The sequence below is a fragment of the Triturus cristatus genome, chromosome 1_2 (assembly GCF_964204655.1).
Source record: "Triturus cristatus chromosome 1_2, aTriCri1.1, whole genome shotgun sequence".
NCBI classification, from domain to species: domain Eukaryota; kingdom Metazoa; phylum Chordata; class Amphibia; order Caudata; family Salamandridae; genus Triturus; species Triturus cristatus.
Genome location: NC_140580.1, coordinates 140,664,239 through 140,687,798, shown reverse-complemented (window position 1 = coordinate 140,687,798; position 23,560 = coordinate 140,664,239). Strand labels below are relative to the sequence as shown.

Here is a 23,560-nt window from a genome sequence, read left to right as displayed (position 1 = left end):
GATCAGGCCCTGCACCTATGACATGGCCTTTCAATCAATGTCTGCTCTGCATGGCCAGAGGTCATTTGCAGCTGTTTTGGCAGGTACTGAGGCTTTTCACAGCATGATTAGTGATCATGTGATGTTATGTGTTTTACCTTTATTAGGAGCCCAATATCCTTTGTATGCGCTCAATTGTCTGTTGTGTATTTAGGTCCAGTGTCGTCATTTGTTTTGTAGTTGTTGACTAAATCAAATATAGTTGTTTATTATTATGTAGCAATATAGGGTACATTTGTCTCATATTCTGATATTATGCTATAGTTATGTAATCATGTAAATTATGTTTAGAGGAAATTATAGTAGCTTAAAAATAAATATGTAATACATTCTCAAGTTTTTTCTCATCTTAAATCATCAATAGTGAGGTTGATTTTTTTCCCCACAAGAAATGGTATAAATGATATTAAATGATCATTCGCAGACCTCAAAGACAATCTGGAGCTTCTTATTTCAGGCCGAGCAGAGGAGCATGGTTCTCCATGTATTGCACCAAGACCATTATTTCAAAAGAAGCATTAACATATATACTCTGTTCTTCCGCCTTGTCCTGAAGACTGGTTGAAGGCTGGAAGATACATGAAGGTGTCAGGTGTGCTACAAAAACGTTATAGTATATTCTATGATGTGAGCTGACTTTGGTAATGGAGATAAAGTATAATTGCGTCTTTCAAACAAAAAGAGCAGAGTAAGTGGAGGTGGAGTGTACTGGCTGCATTAAACCTATGACTTTGATTAGAGGCACTTTGCAGCATCCTGCCTTGATATCAATAGCTTACCGGTAGAACACTGGCGACAAGGATAAGTGTCAAACTCAACTGTGCAATAAGTGTGACATTGTATATTTAGGGCACACAGTAACAGATCTTGGTATTAAGTCCAAAGAAGTGTTTGTGAAACTATTCACAACTTATCCATCCCAGAGAACAAACGTGAGTTGCTGACATTCTTGGGAATGGCTGCGTACTATAATAAGTTGGTATCATATTTTACAGACAGAACTCGAAACCTATGGAAGCTTTTAAAAAAGAGGGTGGAGTTGCGAGCCTGACACCCACGCTGAATAAAGTTTTCTCTCCTTTTTTTCATTTACGCGTCGCTCTACTACTGTGGACGACTCCTTTTTTTCTGACTGATCGCCATTGGCCGATCCGCTACGACGACAACCTATCATAGTAGAGCTGGGTAAGTCTGGCCAATCCCGTGAGCTCTTTCCTTTTCCTCTGCTCCACTGATGCTTACGATAACACCTCTTATACGGGCCCTCCGTCTAGGATCCTTTCATCCTGGACCCGGTGACCAGAGGCGCTCTAGGTTTCAAACGGGTGCCGAGCAGCGAGGGCGTGAGTAATCTCCACTGTCCCCCTCCCCTTCATTTACGGTAAGCGGACTCGCAGCCCCTCTACACGAGGTCGTGATTCTCCCCTTTTTTTCTTTCCTTCATGTCTGTAGGGTGTGCCATATTGCTCCCACCCCCCACCCGGGATCCTTGAGGCTTCAAACGGATTGCCTCTGAGTAAGATCTTCCTTCCATACTCCAGCATGATAAGTCTTAGACGACTTACACAGGGGCACGGTTCGTCTTGCCCCAGCCCATATACATCCTGAGAGTCTCACACTGAATTCTGAGTTCCACGTGTGTCCCGTGATATTCTAGACACGTTATTTAGGATAAGAAGCATTCTAACTTATCCTACACCGATATCAGGATAAACCTAGGTGCACTACTCTCACCATTATTGCACCTGAGGTAGACGTTAATGGCACTTTCTCATCTGAGCACCTAAGTTCAATTACGAGTTGACCACCAACATTTACAACTCTTTCATGTTTTGTCTTTTGTTTGTGTGTCTACCTAACATCAGAATAAACTCGTTTCTCTCCACCATTGTACTTTTTGGCGGATTTCTCACTGTAAATATTTTTCACACAGTAGTCCTCGGAAGGGTAAACCTTAGCGCGCTCATACCTCCGGGACTCCGCACCTCCACTCTGGTCCTGACGAAAGCCTGCTGAACATGCAATTAGGCAGAAACATGTTGACCGCCACGGAGTGAAACAGGTCTTTTATTTTTTTTGACCTTCACTCCCCCTTTTTAATTTTCCCAATTAGCAAAACTAATAAATTTTACTTTTTGACTCAATTTGAAATTTTAAATTCACTGTCACCTCACACGAACCCCGCTCCGCAGTAACCTGGCGTTGCAGCACACTGGGATGACATTCGGTCATACCCAGTGGAGCCCGATGATGAAGCATGTCACCAACCAGGTTGGCGAGTGAGGGCTTTATACATAACGGGTTGCATACATAACGGGTATTGCCTGTAGAGGTCTACGTCTTTCTCAACAACATAAAAGTTTGTTCTGAACCTGTGGACCAATGCTCCTTTGATACATAGTGCTTTGTCTACATTACACTGACTTTGTTGTTTTTGAATCTTTCCCTGAGGGGAGTAGTCGTGTTGTTCCCTTCCTCTCTTGTTGTTTACATGTTGAAATCTAGTATCCAAAAGAATACAGTAGTGGGTAATAGCACTGCAGGAGATTGATTATGAGATGACTTACATCGCAGCAAAGAATTGTGTGGCAGACTTCCTATCAAGGCTAGTTGCAAAACACAGTGAGGAAGAGGAAGGGACCTGATGACACTTTGTCATGTTTAAGCTCTGTCAAGGGTTAGAAAAAATAGTGAATGAAGGTGAATAAAGAAAAAAGGTGTTGTGTAGTTCCTATATAACCTATAAAGGATTTGCGCGTTTGGATAACATAAACTGTGAGATTGGTGGCAGACTGATTACACCCTCCCCCCTTCCGGTGTATGTTAGCCTGTCTTTTTCAGCTAGCTCACAGTGCCACTATAATCTCCTCTTACCAAGGAGAGAATAGATTCTGGCAACCTCAGAACATGACAACCCTGATTCCTCAGAATCGTGGATATAATATACTACCTTTCGCTCAGTCACTCGTACTCACTTAGTTTGTCTCAGAGGGATACACAGAATAAGCAGGCTGGGCGTTTTCAATAAGAATTTATTGAACAGTTGTTATTCTAATGTAGAATAGATGAGCTGCAACAACCATTAGACAGTAGCAGAGAGATATGATTACAAGTACTATGAAAGTAAAAGGATGGTATAGTTCTGCCATCTTGCAGTAATCATGAATATATACAAGTACATAAAATACATGATAAAAAATGCGTACTCCTACGATGCCTCCTTAACTAGATGTACCTAAATGTACCTAGCATCTGTGTAGGTGTTATGCCAAGAATCACTCTAGGATCTAGTCAACCCCATTACCTGAGAATGACAGAATATGGCACCCTGCCCTGGTCTCGAGTTGGACACCTCGCGAGGGATGTTAGACCACTGCGAGCTGGAGTGCCTGCATGCAGGAACCCCAGCGTCTCTGGTCAGTGTCAGCCGGGAAGTTTCGCTCTCCTCTGTCCTTCTAAGCATGATGTGATGTATATATACCCATAGGTCTCCCCAGGGGTCCTACCTTGCTGTGTTACTGTGTTGGCCTAAAGGATGTCATCGGGCCTGAACTTTATACATAGATATTATACAGGAGATGGTAGTCCTGCTGTCCTTCCAAGAAACCTCATACCTAATGTATGAGATTCGAACATAGGGGAAAAACCCGCGTTCTGAATGCAGTGTTGTATCTAGGTAAAAGGTCAGTCCCTAAGAACCGTTATATATATAATGTAGGGAAGAATATAGGTGAAAGGTTGCAATGTTACCTCGCCTATATAGGGTACCTATATGGAATCTAACAAAGGTACAGAGTGATTTAGTGTTTCAAGAGGTAATGAACAAAATAAAGTAAGGTTGGAGAAGAAAAATAGACTGTAGTGTGAAGTGCAGGGATTTTTTGGGGCTAGTCAGGAAAGAATTCCGAGAAAATGAAGGGTTCATCTTAAGAACATTGAGGTTAGTGCCTCCTAGTTGAGTTAGAAGTTTGCTGAATGACTTAGCTCATTACAGGCATACAGACATCTGCAAAACGAAAGAAAGATTAGGGATGAAATATTGGTGGCCTTAGTTGGATATTCATATGAAGAAAGTTTTTAGGAATTTTGTGGTGTCTACAGAGTGACAATAATGCTTAAACCCAGAGTGCCACACTTGATTTTACTACTGTTAGAAAGTTGTCTGAGAGGCCCTAGGATAACATAACATTAGACATTTTTAGAGGTAAATGTCAGCAGTGTATTATTCTGCTGATGAACATGTGCTAAGCTACAGGTGGCTTGAGGTTTGTATTACTAGCATCCTTTTTTTTCTTTTTTTGATTTTTCAAAAACCTTTATTAAAAAAGTTGCCCAGCACAGTTACAAGATTTCATAGGCTGTATGCACAGTAATACAATACATCACAGCAAAGGCTACCTCAAGCTTGTGACACTTGGGGACAATGTTAGGGAGAGATGTTGTGCAGTCGCTAAGTAGGGGAAGAGAACATCAGAAAGAGGCACCATGAGTAGGGGAGGGAGGCAGACGGAGCAAAGGGGAGCGAGAGCAGAAAGGGAGCTGCTCATTGACCTTCACCGGCGGCTGCCGCGGGCAAGGCGCCGGCGGTGAGCGCGTGTAAGGCCGCAGGGCACTGGGAATCATGAGAGGTAGGTCACAAGTGGACCCCATATGTCAATTGTGCGAGATTTGGCTGGTAGAAGGTCCCAGAACTCTGACAGGAGGGTCTGACAGCGGGAAGCATCCTCCAGACAGAGGCCAACCTTAGGCGCAGGCCTGCGACCCTAGCACATGGAGACCCTGCTCCGCGCGAGGACCAGCAGCATGGCAATCAAGCGGCGAGAGGCGTCCGGGCCAAATTTAACAAAGCCTAATAGGCAGAGCAGAGGGTCGGGTTGGACCAGTGACGAGGTGATTTCAGAAATAACAGCGCAGACCTCGCGCCAGTATGCGGAGACCTGGGGACACAGCCAGGAGAGGTGGTTGAAGTTGGGCGCCGAGCAGCGCAGGCATCTGTCACTTGCAATAAGTCCTAATTTGTGCAGTTGGGCTGGAGTCCGATATAGCCTATGTATGTACTTAAAGTGAATAAGGCGCAGAGAATAATTTGGGGAGAGACGTTTGATCTGATTGCAACAATACAGCCAGTCAGCTTGAGAGATTTCGACCCATGCAATGCGCGCCTGGTCGGTGGATGTGGAAGACACCTTAGATTTTAGTGACCAGTTTCTTAGGACAGGGGGATGCGTAGAAAAGACCGAGAGTGGCCATCAAAGGGGGAGGCTGGGAAAACAAGGAGTGCAGCTTCCTACAGACAGCCCTGAGTTGGTAGTAAAGCAAGGTGTCCATGGGGCCAGAGTCGGTGGCAAGCAAGAAGACAGGGTAAAGGTCTGACACTGAGGAGGTCCCCAGGCGAGTGGCGTGTTTAACCATCCCAGAAGACTGGAGAGGAGGAAAAGCCGGGTGGTGAGCGATTGGCATCGCGTTTGCGGAAAGCGTACCGCACCATGAAAATTTACGTAGCTCGTCCCAGGCCCAACGCAAGGTCTCAACCGTGTCAATTTCAGTGCGTAGGAGTTTCGCCGGGGCGAATGAAGCAGTCGTGAGCGGCCACGGGGCGGCGAGGTCGTCTTCCACCGCGACATGAGGCTGAAACGGAGTGGGGTGAAGCCAGAAGTGCCGAAAACTGGCCTGAGCGCTGAGGGCATAGAGCTTGAAATCCAGGGCGCCGAGCCCGCCAAGCGACATCGGGAGAGTAAGGATGCTATATGCGATCCTGGGTTGCCTTGGACTCAAACCAGTCCACTGCGCGGCCAAAGTTAACTCTCCACAGTTTATCCACATCCCTTCTCAACCAAATGCCCAAATATCTAGTGGGCTCCGATGCCCACATAAAGGGATAGTCTGGAACAAAGGGTGTCGTGGTATCTGTAAGGGGAAATAATATGGATTTATTCCAGTTGACATGAACTCCGGAATAACCACCAAAGCGTATCACATCACGAACCAGTGGGCTGAGGTTCTCCTGGGGATTGCAGACGTAAAGAGTAATATCGTCCGCATACATGGAAACTAATAAAGCGTGAGCCGCAAAGCCAATGCCTCTCTGGGTATAATGTTGTCGGAGACGAGCTGTGAGGGGTTCCATTGCAACGGCAAATAGCATGGGGGACAACGGACAATCCTGCTGAGTACCGCGCCTGATGGAGATGGGCTCAGAGAGTTGGCCTTTGATACGAAGACGGGCAGTGGGAAGGGTTTAGAGGAGTGCGTAAAAAGACTGGACTGAATCCCAAGTGGGGAAGGAGATAAAACAGGAAAGGCCACCGTAAGGTATCAAAGGCCTTGGTGGCATCAAGCAGGGCGGCCACTGCCAGAAGCGCTGGGTTTATTTAATGGAGAACGGAGAAAGTGGTCCGGAGGTTGTTGGAGGTCACGCGACCGGGAATAATACCGGACTGGCCTGAGTGGGCGATGAGCGGCATGAGAGGAAGAAGACGGGAGTCAAGTAGTTTGGCGAATTTTTTTTTGCCTATATTGATGAGGGATGATAGGAATCTCGCAGCTCAGCTGGCTTTTCCGGCTTTAGGAGTAAAGTAAGCAATGCCTCGCGTAGCGACGGGGGGAACTGATTTGTTTCAAAGGACTCATTATACATGTTGGCTAAATGAGAGACTAAAAGCGGGGCTGAGGCCTTATAGAAGGAGGCCAGCAAGCCGTCCGAGCCGGGGGCCTTGTCACTGGGCATACTGTTAATTGCCGCCAGGATTTCTTCTTTGGAGAAAGACTCTTCGAGGAATTCCCGATGGGAATTGCTGAGCCAAAGGTGCTGAAGAGTATCAAAGTATTGGTCGAGAATCTCACGCGGAGGTACCGATCAGGCCGTGTAAAGTTGTGTAGAATGTAGTGAAGCGCGCTTTAATTTCCTTAGGAGTGGTAGTACAGGCAGGACCGCCATCCTCAAGGGTGGAGATCTAGGACAAGGCCCTAGGCTGGCGGAGGAGATTGTCAAGTGTTTTACCAGGGCGATCGCCCTGGCCAAAGCGGTGCGCCCGTGCCTCTCTACCGAGAAACGCAAGTTCTCTGTTGGCCTTGTCGGCGAAGTCAGTAAGTTTCCCGCAGACCTGGGCAAGCGTGTCAGGGTTTGGGTCCCGGGCGTAAGAAGAGTCAAGATCCTTAATCTCCCCTTCCAGTTTGTCGAGCGTGCAGCGGATAGAGCATAGGACGCCAGACAGCTCGGAAATACATTCCCCACGAATGACGGCTTTAAACCCTTCCCAGAGCGTGGATGAGGAGTCGACGGAACCCTCGTTAAGCTCTAAGTAATTCGTAATTGCTGTTTGTATCTCATCACAGAAGAGCAAGTCGTGTAACTCATTGGGGGGAAACCGCCAGGAGAAGGCACCGCTGAGGGAATGTGGGAGGCGGAGGCATAGGCGAACGGGAGCATGATCTGAGAGAGTGCGTGCCATATGATCAACGGAGGTGAGGCAGACCAAGGCATCCGGAGTAGTGATCCATAAGTCCAGGTGGGACCAGCAGTCGCGAGAGCCAGTGGCGCAGTTGCCCTCCCGCACAGCAGGGTGAGCATGGCTCCACGGGTCGTACAGGGAGTTGTCAGAGAGAATGGAGCTGAGGGAGTGAAGCCGCGCGCGGGTGAGGACCATGAGACCAGACCGATCTAAAGGGGAGGACAGGCTGAGGACTGAGATGTAGTGCCAAACTTGCGTGAAGAAGTCCGGGTCGTCGGAATTGGGGCCGTACAAGGCAGCAAGTGTCAGAGGCTGGGCCAGCAGGGTGCCGTGAAGAATCACAAAACACCCCCAGGGTCAGTGATTACCTTAAAAGTCTGCCATGGGAGCCCTTTGCGTAGCAGGATGGACACCCCCCGGGAGTAATTTGAGTAGAAGGAAGAGTGAATTTCTCCCCAATGTCAGGAAAGGAGTCTCGAGGAAGTAGCCGGTAACAGATGGGTCTCTTGTGAAAAACAAAGGTCCACCTTGTGCCGAATGAAGTGGGCATGGACCAGTTGCGCCTTGCAGTGGTCGTTAAGCCCACGGACATTCCAGGTCCAGAGAGTAGTTCCAGTCATGGTGCCGTGTCAAGGGAGGTAGTGCCAAGAAAGGTGAAGAGGAAGGCAGAAACTTCGTGCAGATGTGTGAAGCAGTGCAGTGGATAATGGAGAAGGAAGGCAGTGCAACAACCGTGGAATCACAATGAGATATCGTAGTCAAAGATGCAACTAAATCCTCATAAGGCGGCGACAGAACAGACAATACAATTCCCCCAGTAGGAATTTGGACAGCAGGAGCGAGGAGACATGTCATGAAAAATCCATATGAGTGAGCCTGTGCTAGAAACAACAACAAGGCCTCATAGGGAGGCAACCAACCCCAGGAACCCCAAACCCAACCGCCCAAGCCCACCCCCAAAACACAATAACCAAGAACACCAACCCCCCCACCCCCCACAATCAGGCTGAGATACCACCCATTCCCACCCCAGGGACCCACAACTAGGAAGGGTAAAGTCTGTGTCCGTGAAGGGAATTATCCCGTGGGGGCATGGCGGCGCTCAGCATATGCCCTGCCAGAAAGACAGGGTGGCCAAGTCGTAAGTGATGGCAGACAACGAGAAATAAACATCAAGGAGTAGAGATACCACGCCAAGGGCAGAGGTATGAACTGGGATGGCCTAGGAGGCAGCGTTGACCAATAGGCCTTAATTCAAACTAAGTGCCTGAGTGACATACAGTACCAACAGCAGATTGGCAGCGCTTAACAGCAGTTCAGCCATTATCACTGGGATTGGCATCAGCGGCAGCTTGGAAGTCGGCAGGCGAAGAGCGATGTGACTGTAGGAGAGTAGGGTCTGCTTTCTATGTTCACCCCCACTTTTTGCTTTTGCTTTACTGGTTTTCGACTTAGATGTGGCTGTGGGCCTGCTAATCAGACCCACAGCCCTGCTGTTCTCTCTCTAAATTAATACTATGTACTTTAGGTGCATAACCCATTTGGATAGGGTCACCTTATTGGCCCCTGTACAGTGTACCTTAGGTCCCAGGGCATAGGTGTACCCTAGGCCTACCAGGGGCTGCAGCATGTATTATGCCACCCCTGGCCTGGCCTTCCATTATGACACAACTGGCTGATCACTCAGCTGGGGCAAGGTCGTGTAATCACCCCTTGCTTAGGTGTAGTATTCCTATACCTACCTTATATATAGACACATGTGTACCTATCAGCCACTCCTATGGCAGGCCTTAACAATCCTGGAGGCAGAGTGCTTGGTAACATGTGAGATGGTGCTCTAGCATGAGCTGAGCCTGTCTGCAGCTTTCGAAACCATGTCCTTATAGCTGTTCTATGATATAGCCTACCATATACTCTTAAAGTACCTTATAATCTTAAACGGTTATGGTAACTATGGTTTGGCTTTATCAAAACATGTCGTGTAAGGTGTCTAACACTTTGGAATAACACCCCCATACCATTTCTGGTGATGAGGATATTATTCCTCCCTTCTAGAGGGAGAAGACATGTTGAAACCTACTTACCCGGTTAAAGTTAACCAGAGCCCCAGCGTCACAAAATGGATGCTGCTGCCACGACACAAGTCTGACCTCCTGCTGCTGGGAGTGATCCCGGCAAGGGAGGCTTGGACAATAGGTTTCCTGCCTTGGGAGGTGCGAGCACCACCCTAGACAGGCCTTAGTGTATTGGGGCAGGGAGGGATGAATGAAACGAGACACTGCCTGGGGCACACAAGGTGTCCCATGCATAGTCCAGTTCAAACTGGTGCTGGGGCACACCCCCCCCCAGTCCTGGCGCGAAACTGGACAAAGGGAAGGGGGTGTAACCACCTATATGACGTGACCTAGCAGGCAACCCAGCCCCCCAGATTAGTATAAGAGTGGTAGCTGGGCCCCAGGAGATTAGATTATCCTGAACCTGCATCTTGAACAGAAACTCTGGATCTTCGACATTCAACGAAAAAAGAAGATTGAAGAATCTCCCTTGTAGCCAAGGAGTGGCTACCCTGTGCAAACAGGCACCATCAAGAGACTTACCCTTTGCTTTGCTGAAGTTCTACGAGGGACCGACTGCAGAGCCTGACCAGAGCCTTGACTTCCAGACTTCTCCGACCCTGATCCACATCCACAGCCGAGCTGAGATCCTTGGAGGCGACGAGAGACGTGGGACCGGCTACCTGGGAAAAGTGGCGAGTATCTTCCAGCGCCGCTTCTGAGGTACCCTCGAAGTTGTGCACCGGGGATTGAGAAGCCCCAACCCCAAGCACCATCTGCACCATCTGCACCGAAGATCAGCCCCCCACACTCCACGAGTCCTGCGTGGGGCCCTTCTGCATTTTCCTGCTTGCCGCGTCTGTCCGGTTGCTTGCCCGTTGGCTAGCGGCCTTTGCGACGACACACCTTTAAATCTTCACTGCTGGTTTGGCTCCTCCAGACTGGCTCCCGCTTCTTTGCAAAAGAGAAGCACCCTAGACCTTCCTGGTCTACACCAGAAGCAAGTCCTCCGTTCTTCGTGGGTTCCGCTTGCCAAGGCTTGGTGAGTCCTAGTTCGACTTCGACGCCGCGGACAGCAAGAGCGTTCGTGGGACAGCTCACCTCCTGGTCCTGGTCGTCCTCGACGTCTCCTGGTACCCGTGGCTGCTGCGACAAGCTTCACCTATTTGCCTGCAATCTTCACGACATCGCCTGGTTCCTTCCTGGTTCCACGTGGTCACTGGCTAGTGACCTTGACTTTGTCCCTTCTGCTTGCAGGTACCCTTCCTTCTTGATCCCGGCCTTGGGATCCACCGGACACTCTGCACTGACTGCCTGTCAGCAACTTTCCTTCAGGCATCCATAGAAGTCCACGACGAAACCCGACGCAAGTTCACACCTATGCACCCGCAGCCTGTGGGCTAGGTAACTTGGGTACTTCGGTGCTCACAAGGGTAGTGACTATCCTAGGGTCTAGTTTCCGAGTCTCGACTTCTTAGTTGCTCCAGAAGTGTCCTAAAACTGCTTATTTCTAAACTGTACTATTTCTATCGATTATACGCATTACGCGTGAGTGTTTCCACTCTGCACCTGAATCCCGTGGGCCTCCCACTTCCTAACTGTTGGTAGTGTAGTGTAGCCCCAGCGATTCACTAGGCCTATCCTATTTCCGTGACAGTGGTCCTTATACCACTTACTTAGTATATGGTTTGCGTGGCCCCTAGGGCCTAACTGTATTACTTACCTGTGTGACTTAATGTATGCTTGAAGACTGTGTTGTACTTGCCTCGAATCTCATAAAGAGTGCTGAGGGTTTGACTAGAATAAATACACTTTATTTTATATATATATCTGTTGTGGTGTCCTTTCATTTGGTATTCAAGGGATTATATATGGTATCACAGCTGGCTTCACATGCCATTCAGAGTTTAGCCTAAGACTGCTCTTGTCCATGCTACCACTAGGATAGCTGGTCTATAAGGTTGACTTTACAACCAATCACCATAAGGGTTGTTTGGACTGATATAAGGTGTACACTAGAACTAGTGACATCATACATCAGGCCAACTTCTCACAGTGACCTGTCCAGTTTTTTGGCAAACGTCAACACCTCTCTGGGATCTGGAAAAATGAGCGTCTTGGAACCTTGTTTGACATGCAGTTTAGCAGGATATGCCAATGAGTAGGAGATCTCGTGCTTTTGAAGGAGCCGTTTTGCCGGCAGAAACTCTCGGCGAGCCTCGTGAACCGCAGTAGTGTAATCAGGTGAGAACAACAGGGAGTTGCCCTGGTGGCGGATTTCGCTGTTCTCCCTGGCCGCCCGAAGTATGGTGTTGCGGTCCCTAAAGTTCAGGATTTTGGCTATGATAGGGCAGGCCGGCAAGCCAGGGCCAGGGCCATGGGAGCGATGGGCCCGCTCGACAATGAAGACTGGTGAGAGGATGTCGCCAAAGAGCTCACGGACCAACTGTTCCACATAATCCTCCATTCAGGAGATGTTGGTAGATTCGGGCACTCCCGTGACCCGGGGGTTGCTCCTGCGGGTGCGCGCCTCCAGATCCTCATTTTTATTCTGGATGAGATCTAGTATCTTGTCCATCTGCAACAGTTTCTCGCAATCTTGGGTGGCGGCCACCTCCACGTCTGACACCCTGGTCTCGACATGTAGAAGGCGTGCATCGTGTGCGTCAACTCGGGCCTTTACTGTGTCCAGGAGGGCTGACAGTTGATCAAGCTGAGCCGCTATGCCGGTGACAGTGGACTTGACGTCCAACATGATGGCCTTTAGGTCGTCCTCGCGTGTCGGGCCTTGTCCGATGGGGCAAGAGGGATTTCACCAGCCGTACCTGCGCTCTTCTGGCGGTGCTGATCGAAGGTGATTTTAGGCTGTTTAGTGTCAGTTATCCCCAGGTCAGGGAAGAGGCAGGCGGGAGGCGCAATCAGACAGCAGAAGAAAGGCTATGGTGCGAGGAGAGGACAGATGCGCCCAGGGGCGGCAGAGCAGTGCCACCGCACAAGAGGAAGCAGGGGCACTCGACCAGCAGGCGGTATTGCAGTTTTGCAGTGGGCAAGTAACGATCAGGCCAGATGCAGATGTGGCGTGAAAGCCGCAAATGACAATCCCAACGATGGTGGGGCGAAGCAGATGACCACCAAACCCATCGGTCTCCAGGAGGGGTGGTGAGGCCTGGTGCGTGGAGGATGAGCCAGACTGGCTTGGCGGGAGGAAGGATGAGTGAGGTTCGGGGCCACCTGAGGAGCAGAGGGTGCAGCAGCGCCAGCCTAGCCGCAGGTGTCGCCGGAATGGCAGAGGCGAAGAGCAGGCAATGGCGTGTGATGCTCAGGAGGCGGACCGCCGCAGCAGAAGGCCTGAGCGACGGGACCTACAGGGAGGGGGGCGTCAGAGCAGTCCGGCCTCAGGAAAGACTGGTAGGAAACTGCGGCACGGTGCCAACACCACCGACCCTGGGCATCGACGGCAATTTGTTCCAGCAGAAGGCAAAGGGGCAGTGCAGCCCCAGTGGGCCAATCGCAGGTCCGGTTCGGAAGGGGTAGACCGCCACGGCTGGATCCAGGGAGCAGTATCCAAGGAGCCCCCAAGGAGTATCTCCGGCTGGCTCAGGCCTGGCGGTAGGAACAGGCAGGCGTTTGAGTGCAGCAGTTGGCGCCTACAGGCAGCGGAGGTGAGTGGCAGGCGAGGAATCCCAGGGCGGACGCCCGGAGTATATGCGGCTGCAGGAAGACCACCCCTTGCAGCAAGCAGGCCTCTGAGGAGCCGGGCCGAAGAAACCAAAAGGCTGATACTGCAGCCGCGGCAGGATGCCTCGAGGAGCCGGGGGCCGCGGCGGGAGGAGGGCAGCATGTAGAGAGGAGCCACGGGGAGCACGCTGCCCACGTCACCAGGCCCACTGGGGAAAGGCCAGAGCGGCGGGCGCCAGTGACTGGAGAGTGGCGCTCCCAACCCCACCACATTACACACCCGCAGCAACGACACTTATTGGCTCCGATGAGGGAGTAATGGACGCGAAGTGCAGGGCGATGGTCCGATGCCAGGAGGCCGCCAGCAATCAGCTCCGAGGAGGCCGGGCAAGCCGCGGAGCCCTGATCCAGAACACACGCAGCAGCAGAACTCTGCTCAGTGATGTCACAGGAGGGCAGGAGTGGGAGCAGGCTGTGCCCTAGGCCGGGTGAGTAGCGATGGCACGGTCTCGAGCAGCGGTGGATGATTTTTCTGAAGGATATTTAGCAGATGTTATGCTTGGCCGGCAGAGCCCACTCAGAGTGCGGCCATCTTGCAGCCGGCTAAGCTACGCCCCCCGTATTACTAGCATCATTGAAATGAGAAATGTGATTTTTGTTAATGAGAATTTTTTATTAGAGAAGATCTTCTAAATGCCATATTGACAGATAATGGCAAGACACTAGTGTGGCATGAGAGGGAAGCTTTTTTAAGTGAGAAATATATGGTATAAGGCATATGCTCTTTACCATCCATGGGCCTAGTGGGTGGTGGAAAGGCTGAACGAAGTACTTAAGGTGGCAGCGTAGGATGCTGAGGTTAATGGGAAGAATGTGGGAGAAAAGTAACTCAATAGGATAGAGCCTATAGATTGACTCATCAGTCTTCCACTGGGAGATTTCCATTTTAGTTATTTAGGGGAACGAAAGCCAACTCGAACACTGTAGGTTCTGGGGAAAGAAGCTGATGGTGATTGGAGGAAAAAGATTGAAGAAATGTAGGAGAGGAAAATTAATTTTAGAAGATGAAAGCCACCAAAAACACCTTAGTGAGTGTAGTCGACATGATTAAAAAAAGAAATCATACAAGCAAGAGTGTTTGATCAAAATTTCCTAAGCCCATGATAGTGTTTAAGTTGTTTCTAAGCATCTGGAACCTTAATAGGGTGGCGATTGTCTAACAGTGTGATAGGAATATGTTAGGAGATAGTTTGTTGAGAAGTGATGGTGCGGAGAGTGCCAAGAGTTTAGATGCTGGGACAACAGTGTGTGTTTGTTCTGATAAAGGGTAACAACAGCTTTTGAGAGCAGTCGATCTTTAAAGGTACCCAGATATTTGCAACATTATGTGCTAAGTACCAAGTAGTGACTATATTGACTAGTGGCGTATATTGTACACAATTTTCTTTCTTCTGTGCTAACATGCAAGTTAGATTATTGACCAATGGCATATCAGTCCATATTGTTTACCCTTGTGTGTTTAAGGAGTTTGAAGTTGTACAAAATGTCTTTATCCTCTGTAGACCTTCTTTATGCTATGCCCTAACATGATTTTATAGAGGGGAGGTGTGTGATGGTCTCTGTTCTGAGCTTAGGAAGGCTTTCATAGAATACAGTGATTCAAACCAAATGGGATAGTTGCATCTTTCATTTAAAGAGATGAGAAGAGTATGTAAAAGGGACGTGTGGTGGGTGAGGAGTTTACCGTAGCAAACAAATGATTTTCCTTCTAAGCTCTTTCCATCGTCCTGTCTATATTTAAGCAACCATATCAATTTATTGCATACAAACAGAGAATCTTCATATACGAGCAGGCATTAGATGAGGGTAGATATGTAGGGATCCTTACAATGTATTATGTTGCCTGCTTTCATAATTTTGAACTTTTACTTATTTGTTTGCTACTACTGTCTGATATCTGTGCTAATATATTTTTCCATGTATTTTACAATAAAATTGACTTTAAATAAAGCCTCAAAAATAGCAGTGTGGATATCATGTGTGCACGCTTGTGGCTTAAGGATGTGAATAACTCAACAAGAAATAACATACCTTATAGTCTGTCAGGTTTTATTAGGTGATTTACACAATTTTCTCCAAGTAAGTTGAGAGAGATTACGCGGGCCAAAATTTGTCTTCTTCCCTCTCAGACTGGCAAATTGGTATACCTTTGCTTGCATAAAGCCAGCGGGAATTCTATCCGATCATCGTCATGATCAGGACTATACCATGATGATGTAACAATCAGTGATATAAATTATGTAATGTGTGAGAATTGTGACCTAAGCTATTTTAGATCACAAGCAGAGCATGATGAGGGACCCATTAGCATTGTACATTTTTGTGTTTTTTCAGTGTTGCATTGCAACTGTAGTGTCCTTTGCACTAAAGTGTTAACGGAAATTGAACTGGTTTTCACCTTATGAGAGCTTATAAGTTGTATACACCACACCAAGCATTCTGAAAATAGTTGCAATGCACCTCACTCCTTTGCAGGAGAGTTGAAGAAGAGCAAGATGGATATATATTCATTGGTGCCTTGATTTTAGCCGGAGTTGAGATTTACTGGTTTAGATAAATGGTTCTGATAAATGCTTTCGCGATTGCTTCTGCATGTGGAGCACCGGTATGTAAGGATATTCCATGCTATGCGTGGAGCCTGTGATTATATAACCGATTAAAGCTTTGAAAAAACAATAACGTATGTGAATTTAGCATTAGTAGAACATCCTGGTAAGTTATAGATTTACCTACAAGGTTCACTGCCTCCCTGGGATGTCTTGTTCGGAGTTGAGTTGATAAATGGAAGACCTTGACACACACAGTCATCAGAAAATTAGCAATAGGTGAATGGCATTGTGTATTGTTAGACATCTTGTTAGAAATAGACCTCATGTGTGCATCCACCGTAAACTTTTTGAACAATTCTGAATTTTGCTTTAGGCAACCATTGATTGATGGGGTAATGCGCAGCGTACAAGTGATAGATCTCCAGCATCAAAACCACTGTGAAGCCACTTTTTTGACATGCCTGGTGTATTGTTTTTAGTACAGACGCGGGACTTAAACCTTTTTTTTATGGTTTTGCTTCTCAGCTCCGGTTCTGGAGGCCTCGTTTGTGACCAACCATGAAAAAACAGATGCAAGAAAAATGCCTCTCTTACCTGACCCTTTACCAAAAGTCAAACTTATCTCACTGTCTGTGGGGGATGTTTTCCCAGCAGCTGTGACTGATGTGCAGTCTCCAGAAGACTTTTTCTGTCAGCGGTTGCAGGATGCGCGTACGTATTAAAGTTTCGTTATCTAATCTTGCTGGAATCCCAGGAACTGTGGTGCTAATGTTGTTACTGTTCATTCTTATTTATTAAATATTAGAACACTAATTTGTAACAGCTTTGTAGTTGTACCCTTTATCATAACTCCAATAGTTTAAATGTGTTGTTTTTTTCATTTCAAGGAATAGGCTTTTCCATTTAACTACAACGATTGTTTTGCTCATTGTCAATTGATCAGTTGAACTGTTTACAAATGTATGCATGCTTTTAGAAGATGGTCCCTACGTGATGCACTTGGGCTTTCTTCTGAAGATTGCATTTTATGTGCTGTACTGCCATCTCCAATCTAAAACTAAGCGTCACCAGTCCTTTGTTTGAAGTTGATATTTTGCGGCGGATGAGTGTGAGAAACACGTAGTCGTCTCCAACGCGTTATCAGATTCTAAGCATGGTGTTAGCACAGTCTGAGGTGTGATAAGAGATTATCAAAGCCCGTTATACAATTTATGTCTGTTGATAGATTTGATCATTCACTTTGAGTGCCCAGAGAAGCTGTGTGCCTGATTTTGCTAATATTCTGTTTCGGACCCACAACTGAAACTTTTCATTTAAAGGTTCCCTTGACGGTCTCTAACTAATAAAGTTTATTTTCTTGGGGGTTGAGTAAATCGTACCTTTGTGCTTGGTTGTGGTATGTACCTCACAAGATCAACTTGAAAATAAAGTACCCCACCTTTTTACTCAATTCCTTTGGTGTATGAGCCTGTGAACCCATGGCCAGAGCAGCAACAGCATTGTAGTTTGTGGCTATGCGTCCCAAAACATGAGACCAGATGTTGCTGCAGATGTGTCCCACTAGCCTCATACCTTCGAAAACAGGAGCGCATTCTTCCCTCTAACTAAATTCCCACTTCTCTCTCATTCACGCCTAGTTAAAGAACACGTTCAGCCTGCAAACAAACCTGATGAAATACACGACTCCAGATACTCTAGACAATCTCAGTCATGATAGCAGCAGTCTCATCCACGCATTTTTTGCACTAAAGTCGAGATAGTTCTTCCTTTATCCTTCATTCATCTCTTCTTATCATCATTCTCCCTGCTCATTGAACTGATTATGGAACTTTTCTTAACACCCCAACAGCGAAAGCTGCTCAATTTTGCATTCAGAAAAATATAGACCTTTGAAATCGGGATCCTCAAATTTATTCTGTGCATGACTTCAACTAAGAAATCTCATCCTGCGGCTCCTACTGCCTCAGAAAGCGAAAACTGACATGTGTGGCACCACTTTTATTAGTTGTTTGTGTGATGTTGCATACAACATTGACCATGCCGCATTTAAACGTCACTATGGTTTGTGCTTAGAGTGCATGGAAGTATTGCGTAGTATTTTAGGTCTCAAATATAGGTCCGTTCAGTACTAAATTTGATCTTTCAGATTTAATTAATGTGCATTCACTTGTCACGTATTTTCTTTCGCTCACCTTGAAAAGCCAGAGAGTATTTTTACACTCTCTGCAGTAGCTTGCTTTTGCTTGCGTTAGGTGTTGCGATCACAGGAAATAGCGACAGTTTCCCCATATGTTTAATCAAATATGAAAACAATCATTGTTTATTGTTCATTATAATAAAACAAATGTCGGGCTTGAACAGACACCTCTAAAGTCCTTATTTTACCATGCGAGAACAAGCAATTGCAAGGCCAATTGGTCTGGTTAATGAATGAAAGTGCCTCTTGTGTCACTGAAGGGTTTAAGCACTTAAGAGATTATCATACATGTATATTGTCACTCATCTTTGCACTCATGTATCCATTCATCCATCCACTGACTTGTTCTTGTAATCATCTTCAAACATAATTGGAATAAAACACACACATTCGAGAACATATGCACAATAAAAGAAAAGAATATAAGGAGCAAAAAAGAAACCTGTGCAGTCTGAACATGGCATATGTGTATTAATGTACAGCAGGCATATTCTTACAATAGCAAAACTAAACACAGCAGCGGGTGTCTGCCTCGCAGTGGTATTGTAAATGGTGTTTTGTTGTTTTAAAGTTCCAGCTTGACTGCCACATTTCAAATCAATGTATTGGGCATCTTGGAATGACAAAACAGTGTTACACTATGAACACCAGCAAACCATCATGGTCTCCTGGTTTACTGGAAGTGCCCATGGGGATGTGGAACACTGAAGATGAAATGAGAATCAAGCGATCCATTCACTCTGCCTGGAGAGCTGTATTATCGTCTTAGGAAATATTACAATTAAAAGAGGAGAAGCAAATAAATGAAAGTAGAATTATAAAAGGAGCGAATTGAAAACTAAAGGGTTGGCCAATCAGACCTAACACTGAAGCACCCTCATTTTCAGTTGGATGTACACATGTGATAAGAAAATGCTGTCATAAATAGGACGAGAGAGCCAATTATTGAGGGTGTCGCACACCGGCCAAGATGGTGGACACTTAACCCAGAGCCTTCATACAAGCCCCACCATCTCTCTGCATCAGTTGGTGTTCTGTGCCTAACTGGTGCCCATCCAAGTATCCTTCCCTGCTGCACTGTCTGCAGTATCGCTCAGCTGCTGGCTAATTAGCTAGATCGGCCCAGCAGCCAGATCTGTACATTATGCCACACCCACTGCAGGGGCAAGATGCCTGCTGCCAACTGCTGAGCCATTAGGCAGCGGGAGGCTGACAGGCGAAGGGGCTTGAGAGTCCCTTCCATCTCTCCAGTGTTCACCCGACACTGGACAAAGGTGTCGATTTTGGAGATCACCCTGCTTGGCCCCAATTGCTGGAGATATGGGTGAGTGGCCGCACCTGCTGTGGAGGCGACTTGGGGAGAGGCTTGCAGCTGTGGAGGCCTGCTTCTCAGACCTCTCCATCCCGGTTGATTTGTGACCTAGGGTCCCAAGAGGGAAAGACTGCTGCTGGCCTGTGACAGGGGTGCACTGCTGTTGCTGCCCCTCCTCTCACTGTGTGCTGTTGATGTAATGGAGTTTAAGCAATACAGAGATTGACCTGTGACAAACAAGAGGAAATCTTCAAAGGAATCCTTGTTGACAACGAGACCATTGACATCAAAGACTTTAATCCCCATTGTCGATGGTGAAGAGCATTCCATCAATGACAGTCTGCGTCGACCATGTTGTCAACGGCGAGGAGACAGTCAACATCCATGACCATACCGTCGATGACCACATCATCGATTGCTTCACCATTGGGAACCATGAGGTCATTAAAAACCATGGGAGGAAATGATTTTTCACTTTTGAGGGTCACGGCTGCACCTCCGGTACAATTATTGCAGTCCAACCAGGGAGAAGAAGCTAGTGACTATACCTCACTGACTTCTTACAGCCCAACACACTTGGATGTCAGATATGTCCCAGATTATGAAGAGGGCAAATTGAACGATGAGGAATCTTACAGTGAATTTGTTTGTTAGTGTCATGACCCGCCAGAGAGGGCGCACAAGAGCTACGCGATAGAGGAGAAAACGTGCGAAACTACAACTCCCATAAAGCAGCGGGAGAAGCACGTGCGGCATATAAGCCCTGCCCCCAGGTTGCACCGCGCTTGTCACTCTCGTAACAACCTAGTTATCAGAGGTTACGAGCTGTCCCGTCCTTGCCTACGGATTTGCCCTCCTGTACGAATCCCCGCTCAAGACTATCGCTGAGGACTGCTTGATACCGTGAGCGGCTGCCAAGGCTCACCTTCTCCCCCGTCTTGTCCGAGTGACGCAGCGGCTTTCTAAAACTCCGTCCACAGACAGCAGAGTTCCATCTTTCCCAGGTTCCCGAGGGCTCCATGAAGATCGAGCTGCCTCAGGGGAACCACAGAACACCGTGAGCTGCCCGCCTTGTGCCGTTACTTCAACACCCAGCCTGTTGTGGTAATTCATCCGTCGGAAGCCCCGACCTCGCTTCTCAAGCTCCTGGTTGATCTTCCCGACGTTCCCTGAGTCCTCTGAACTGACTCAGTTCCGGGGTTTTTCCAAGCAGACGGTGCTTGGATTCGTGTGTCTCTTGCCTGTACCCGGAGCTGCTCCATAAACACGCGCTAGTGGAAGCGCTTGGAATTATACCTGATAGGTATTATCGCCTAGGAATTTCTGTTTACACTGATCCTCATCGCAACGCAGCAAGTAAGACGTGAGACGAGGAACAAGACGGACCTTGCCATAATTCTTTCTTTTCACGTGTCTCCAGCACCCGCGGAACATAAAGGAGAAGATACGACATAAGGATAAGTAACATTTCATGTTTCTCTTCTTGACTGCTAAGGCCAGCTGGTTCCTTGCTACCTCCCTTCTCTGAGCATGTACAACGCTAGTGATGCGCACCATTTCATGTGAGTGTACCTAGACATCGGAATAGTGAAGGGGAGAGAGGGTGTTTTCATTACTGTGTTGATATTGTTTATTGTATCTCCTTTACAGGGTATATGAGAGTAGAGAGCAGGGAAGACGTGTACTTCACCATCTTCTTTCATTTCCGCCAGCAGGAGACAACACTGTTTTCGTTTCCTTTGTCCCTTTTTACCCTTTCCCCAGTAGAGGTGCCATCTGTGACGTGTGATACACATCACGCGCAGGGAGTACCTCTTAGGGGTAGGGAGAAGCTAGCATTGTTCCTGCTGTACCCTGCTTCCAGGTTAGTGGCACTCTTTGTTCTCCCAGATCCTGACAGAGTGACAAGCCCACGGACATATACAGCCTGAACGATGGACACGAATACCGTCCTGACCTCGGTATTAGAAACCCTAACAGCTTTACGCATGGAAGTAGAAGCAGTTAGGGGAGAGAATCTTGAGTTACGTAACGCACTAAGTTCCATGAGACGTGAGGTAGCGGGACTATCTCGCCCTAGTATCAGTGAGCATAGAGGCGCACAGTATATTTGCCACTGGACACTACCCCCTCCAAACACTAGTAGTGAGAGTACCGGACAGACTACCCTTGGGGGAGGAGGCAATATAGGGCCATCTACTATACAAGTTCTTCAACCTGCAAACCTGCCTTTAGCACCACCTGAGAGGTTTCATGGGGATCCCAAGAAGTTTGGCATATTTTTTGGACAGTGCAAGTTACATTTTATGTGCAAACCGGCGATATTTCCTGACGGCCAAACCAAAACTGCATTCGTAATGTCCTATTTGGGGGGGGGGGGGGGGATGCGGCAAGCTGGTCGTTTCCCCTCATTGAAAGAGATGACCCAGCCTTGCGTAATTTCGATACCTTTTGTGAAGAAATGCGCAAGCTATTCGACAGGAAGGCTCATTTGCTCTCTTTAGATCGGGAGCTCATCACCTTGAAACAAGGTAACCAAGAACTGCTAACATATATCACCACATTTAACAGACTGGTGTCAGAAACAGATTGGCCCATAGAAAAACGTACGTCATTATACTACCAGGGATTAAGGAGTGAGTTGAAGGATGTCCTGGCCCAGGTGGTGCATCTCCCGACCGCTTGTGATGAACTCATTGACCTTACGGTCCAATTAGATCATCGTCTACAAGAAAGACGTGGGGACAGAACGCGGATGGAAACTCGCTATGCAACCCCGCGGGCACGCCCTGTCAGTACCGTTCCCCCTCCCGGCGTGGAAGGGGTCGAACCTATGCAAATTAGTGGCATCCGAGGCCCCTTGAATACCGAAGAGAGAGAAAGAAGAAGAAAACAACGATTGTGCATGTATTGCGGAAAATCAGGGCACTTTATAAAGGAATGCAAGGCTAGGACCAAGGCCCCCTACCGCGAATCGAAAGAACCTCAGAAGGTGAACGCCACTGAATATTTGTCAGAGACGTCGGAAAACTAGCACGCCCAAGCAAGAAACAGACCACTTGTTTGCGGCCTCAGGAGGAAGAGGTCTGTCCAGCCATCATCAATACGCTACAGAGCGCGGTAGCCCATATAAATGTATGCGTTAACTGTGATGGATATTGGGTTAGTATCCGTGCACGCCTTGTTGGACTGCGGTGCGACTGGCAACTTCATGGATCGTACATATGCCAAGGAAGTAGGCATACAGTGGGTAAAGAAGGAAGTACCTGAGATGGTTAAGGCAGTGGACGGCACGGACTTAACATCAGGACCCGTGGAATATCACACACAACTAATGCAGATGATGGTGGGAGAAAAACACTGTGAATTCATCCAGTTTGACCTAATAGACGCTCCTCAATTCACGTTGATATTGGGCATGCCCTGGTTGACTCTCCATGACCCTTACATACAGTGGGCAGCTAGAACAGTCACTTTGAATTCCCTTTATTGTTCCGAACATTGCACACTGGAACGGATGGCTGAACGTACGAAAACAGTAAGTCCGGCTGGATTCCTGGCCAGCGGTGGTGGTCTCACAACCATTGGCTGTACTTCCACGTTGCCACCGGAATATCAGAAATACAGTGACGTATTTAATGAGCAAGAAGCAAATAAACTACCTCCTCATAGGGCATACGATTGCGTAATAGAATTAGAACCCGGAGCCAGTATACCCTGTAGTCGCATTTATGCCCTCACCGAAGCCGAGACCACCTACTTACAGCAATACCTCAGCTCGCTCTTGGCCAATGGGTTTATTCGGCATTCATCTTCTCCTGCGTCCTCTCCTTTATTTTTCATACCGAAACTTGAAGGAGGCTTGAGGGCGTGCATTGACTACCGTGCATTGAACGGCATTACCAAAAAGAATCGGTATCCTCTCCCGCTCATCCCGGTACTCCTAGATCAGCTGAAGGGAGCCAAGGTCTTCACAAAATTGGATCTTCGGGGGAGCCTATCACTTGGTCCGGGTGCGGCGGGGGGGATGAATGGAAGACGGCATTTAGAACCAAGTTTGGCTTATATGAATACCAAGTAATGCCTTTTGGACTGTGTAATGCCCCCGCCGCCTTCCAATACTTCATGGATGAGGTTTTAAGGGGCCTTCTGGACGTCTCCTGCATAGTTTACATCGATGACATCCTGGTGTACTCGTCATCCGTGGAAGAACACGTACC

At 47.7% G+C, this 23,560-nt stretch overlaps 1 protein-coding gene across 2 annotated transcripts in view; it reads left to right on the top strand.

Annotated features, from left to right (window-relative positions):
- Nucleotides 1-23,560, top strand: part of TDRD1 (tudor domain containing 1) — a 1,654,170-nt gene that overhangs the window by 805,159 nt on the left and 825,451 nt on the right. For both annotated transcript variants that reach the window (XM_085603291.1, XM_085603292.1), the window contains one exon: nucleotides 16,357-16,542. In XM_085603291.1, coding sequence (XP_085459417.1) covers nucleotides 16,357-16,542 — 186 coding nt within the window. The remainder of the gene's footprint in view (nucleotides 1-16,356; nucleotides 16,543-23,560) is intronic.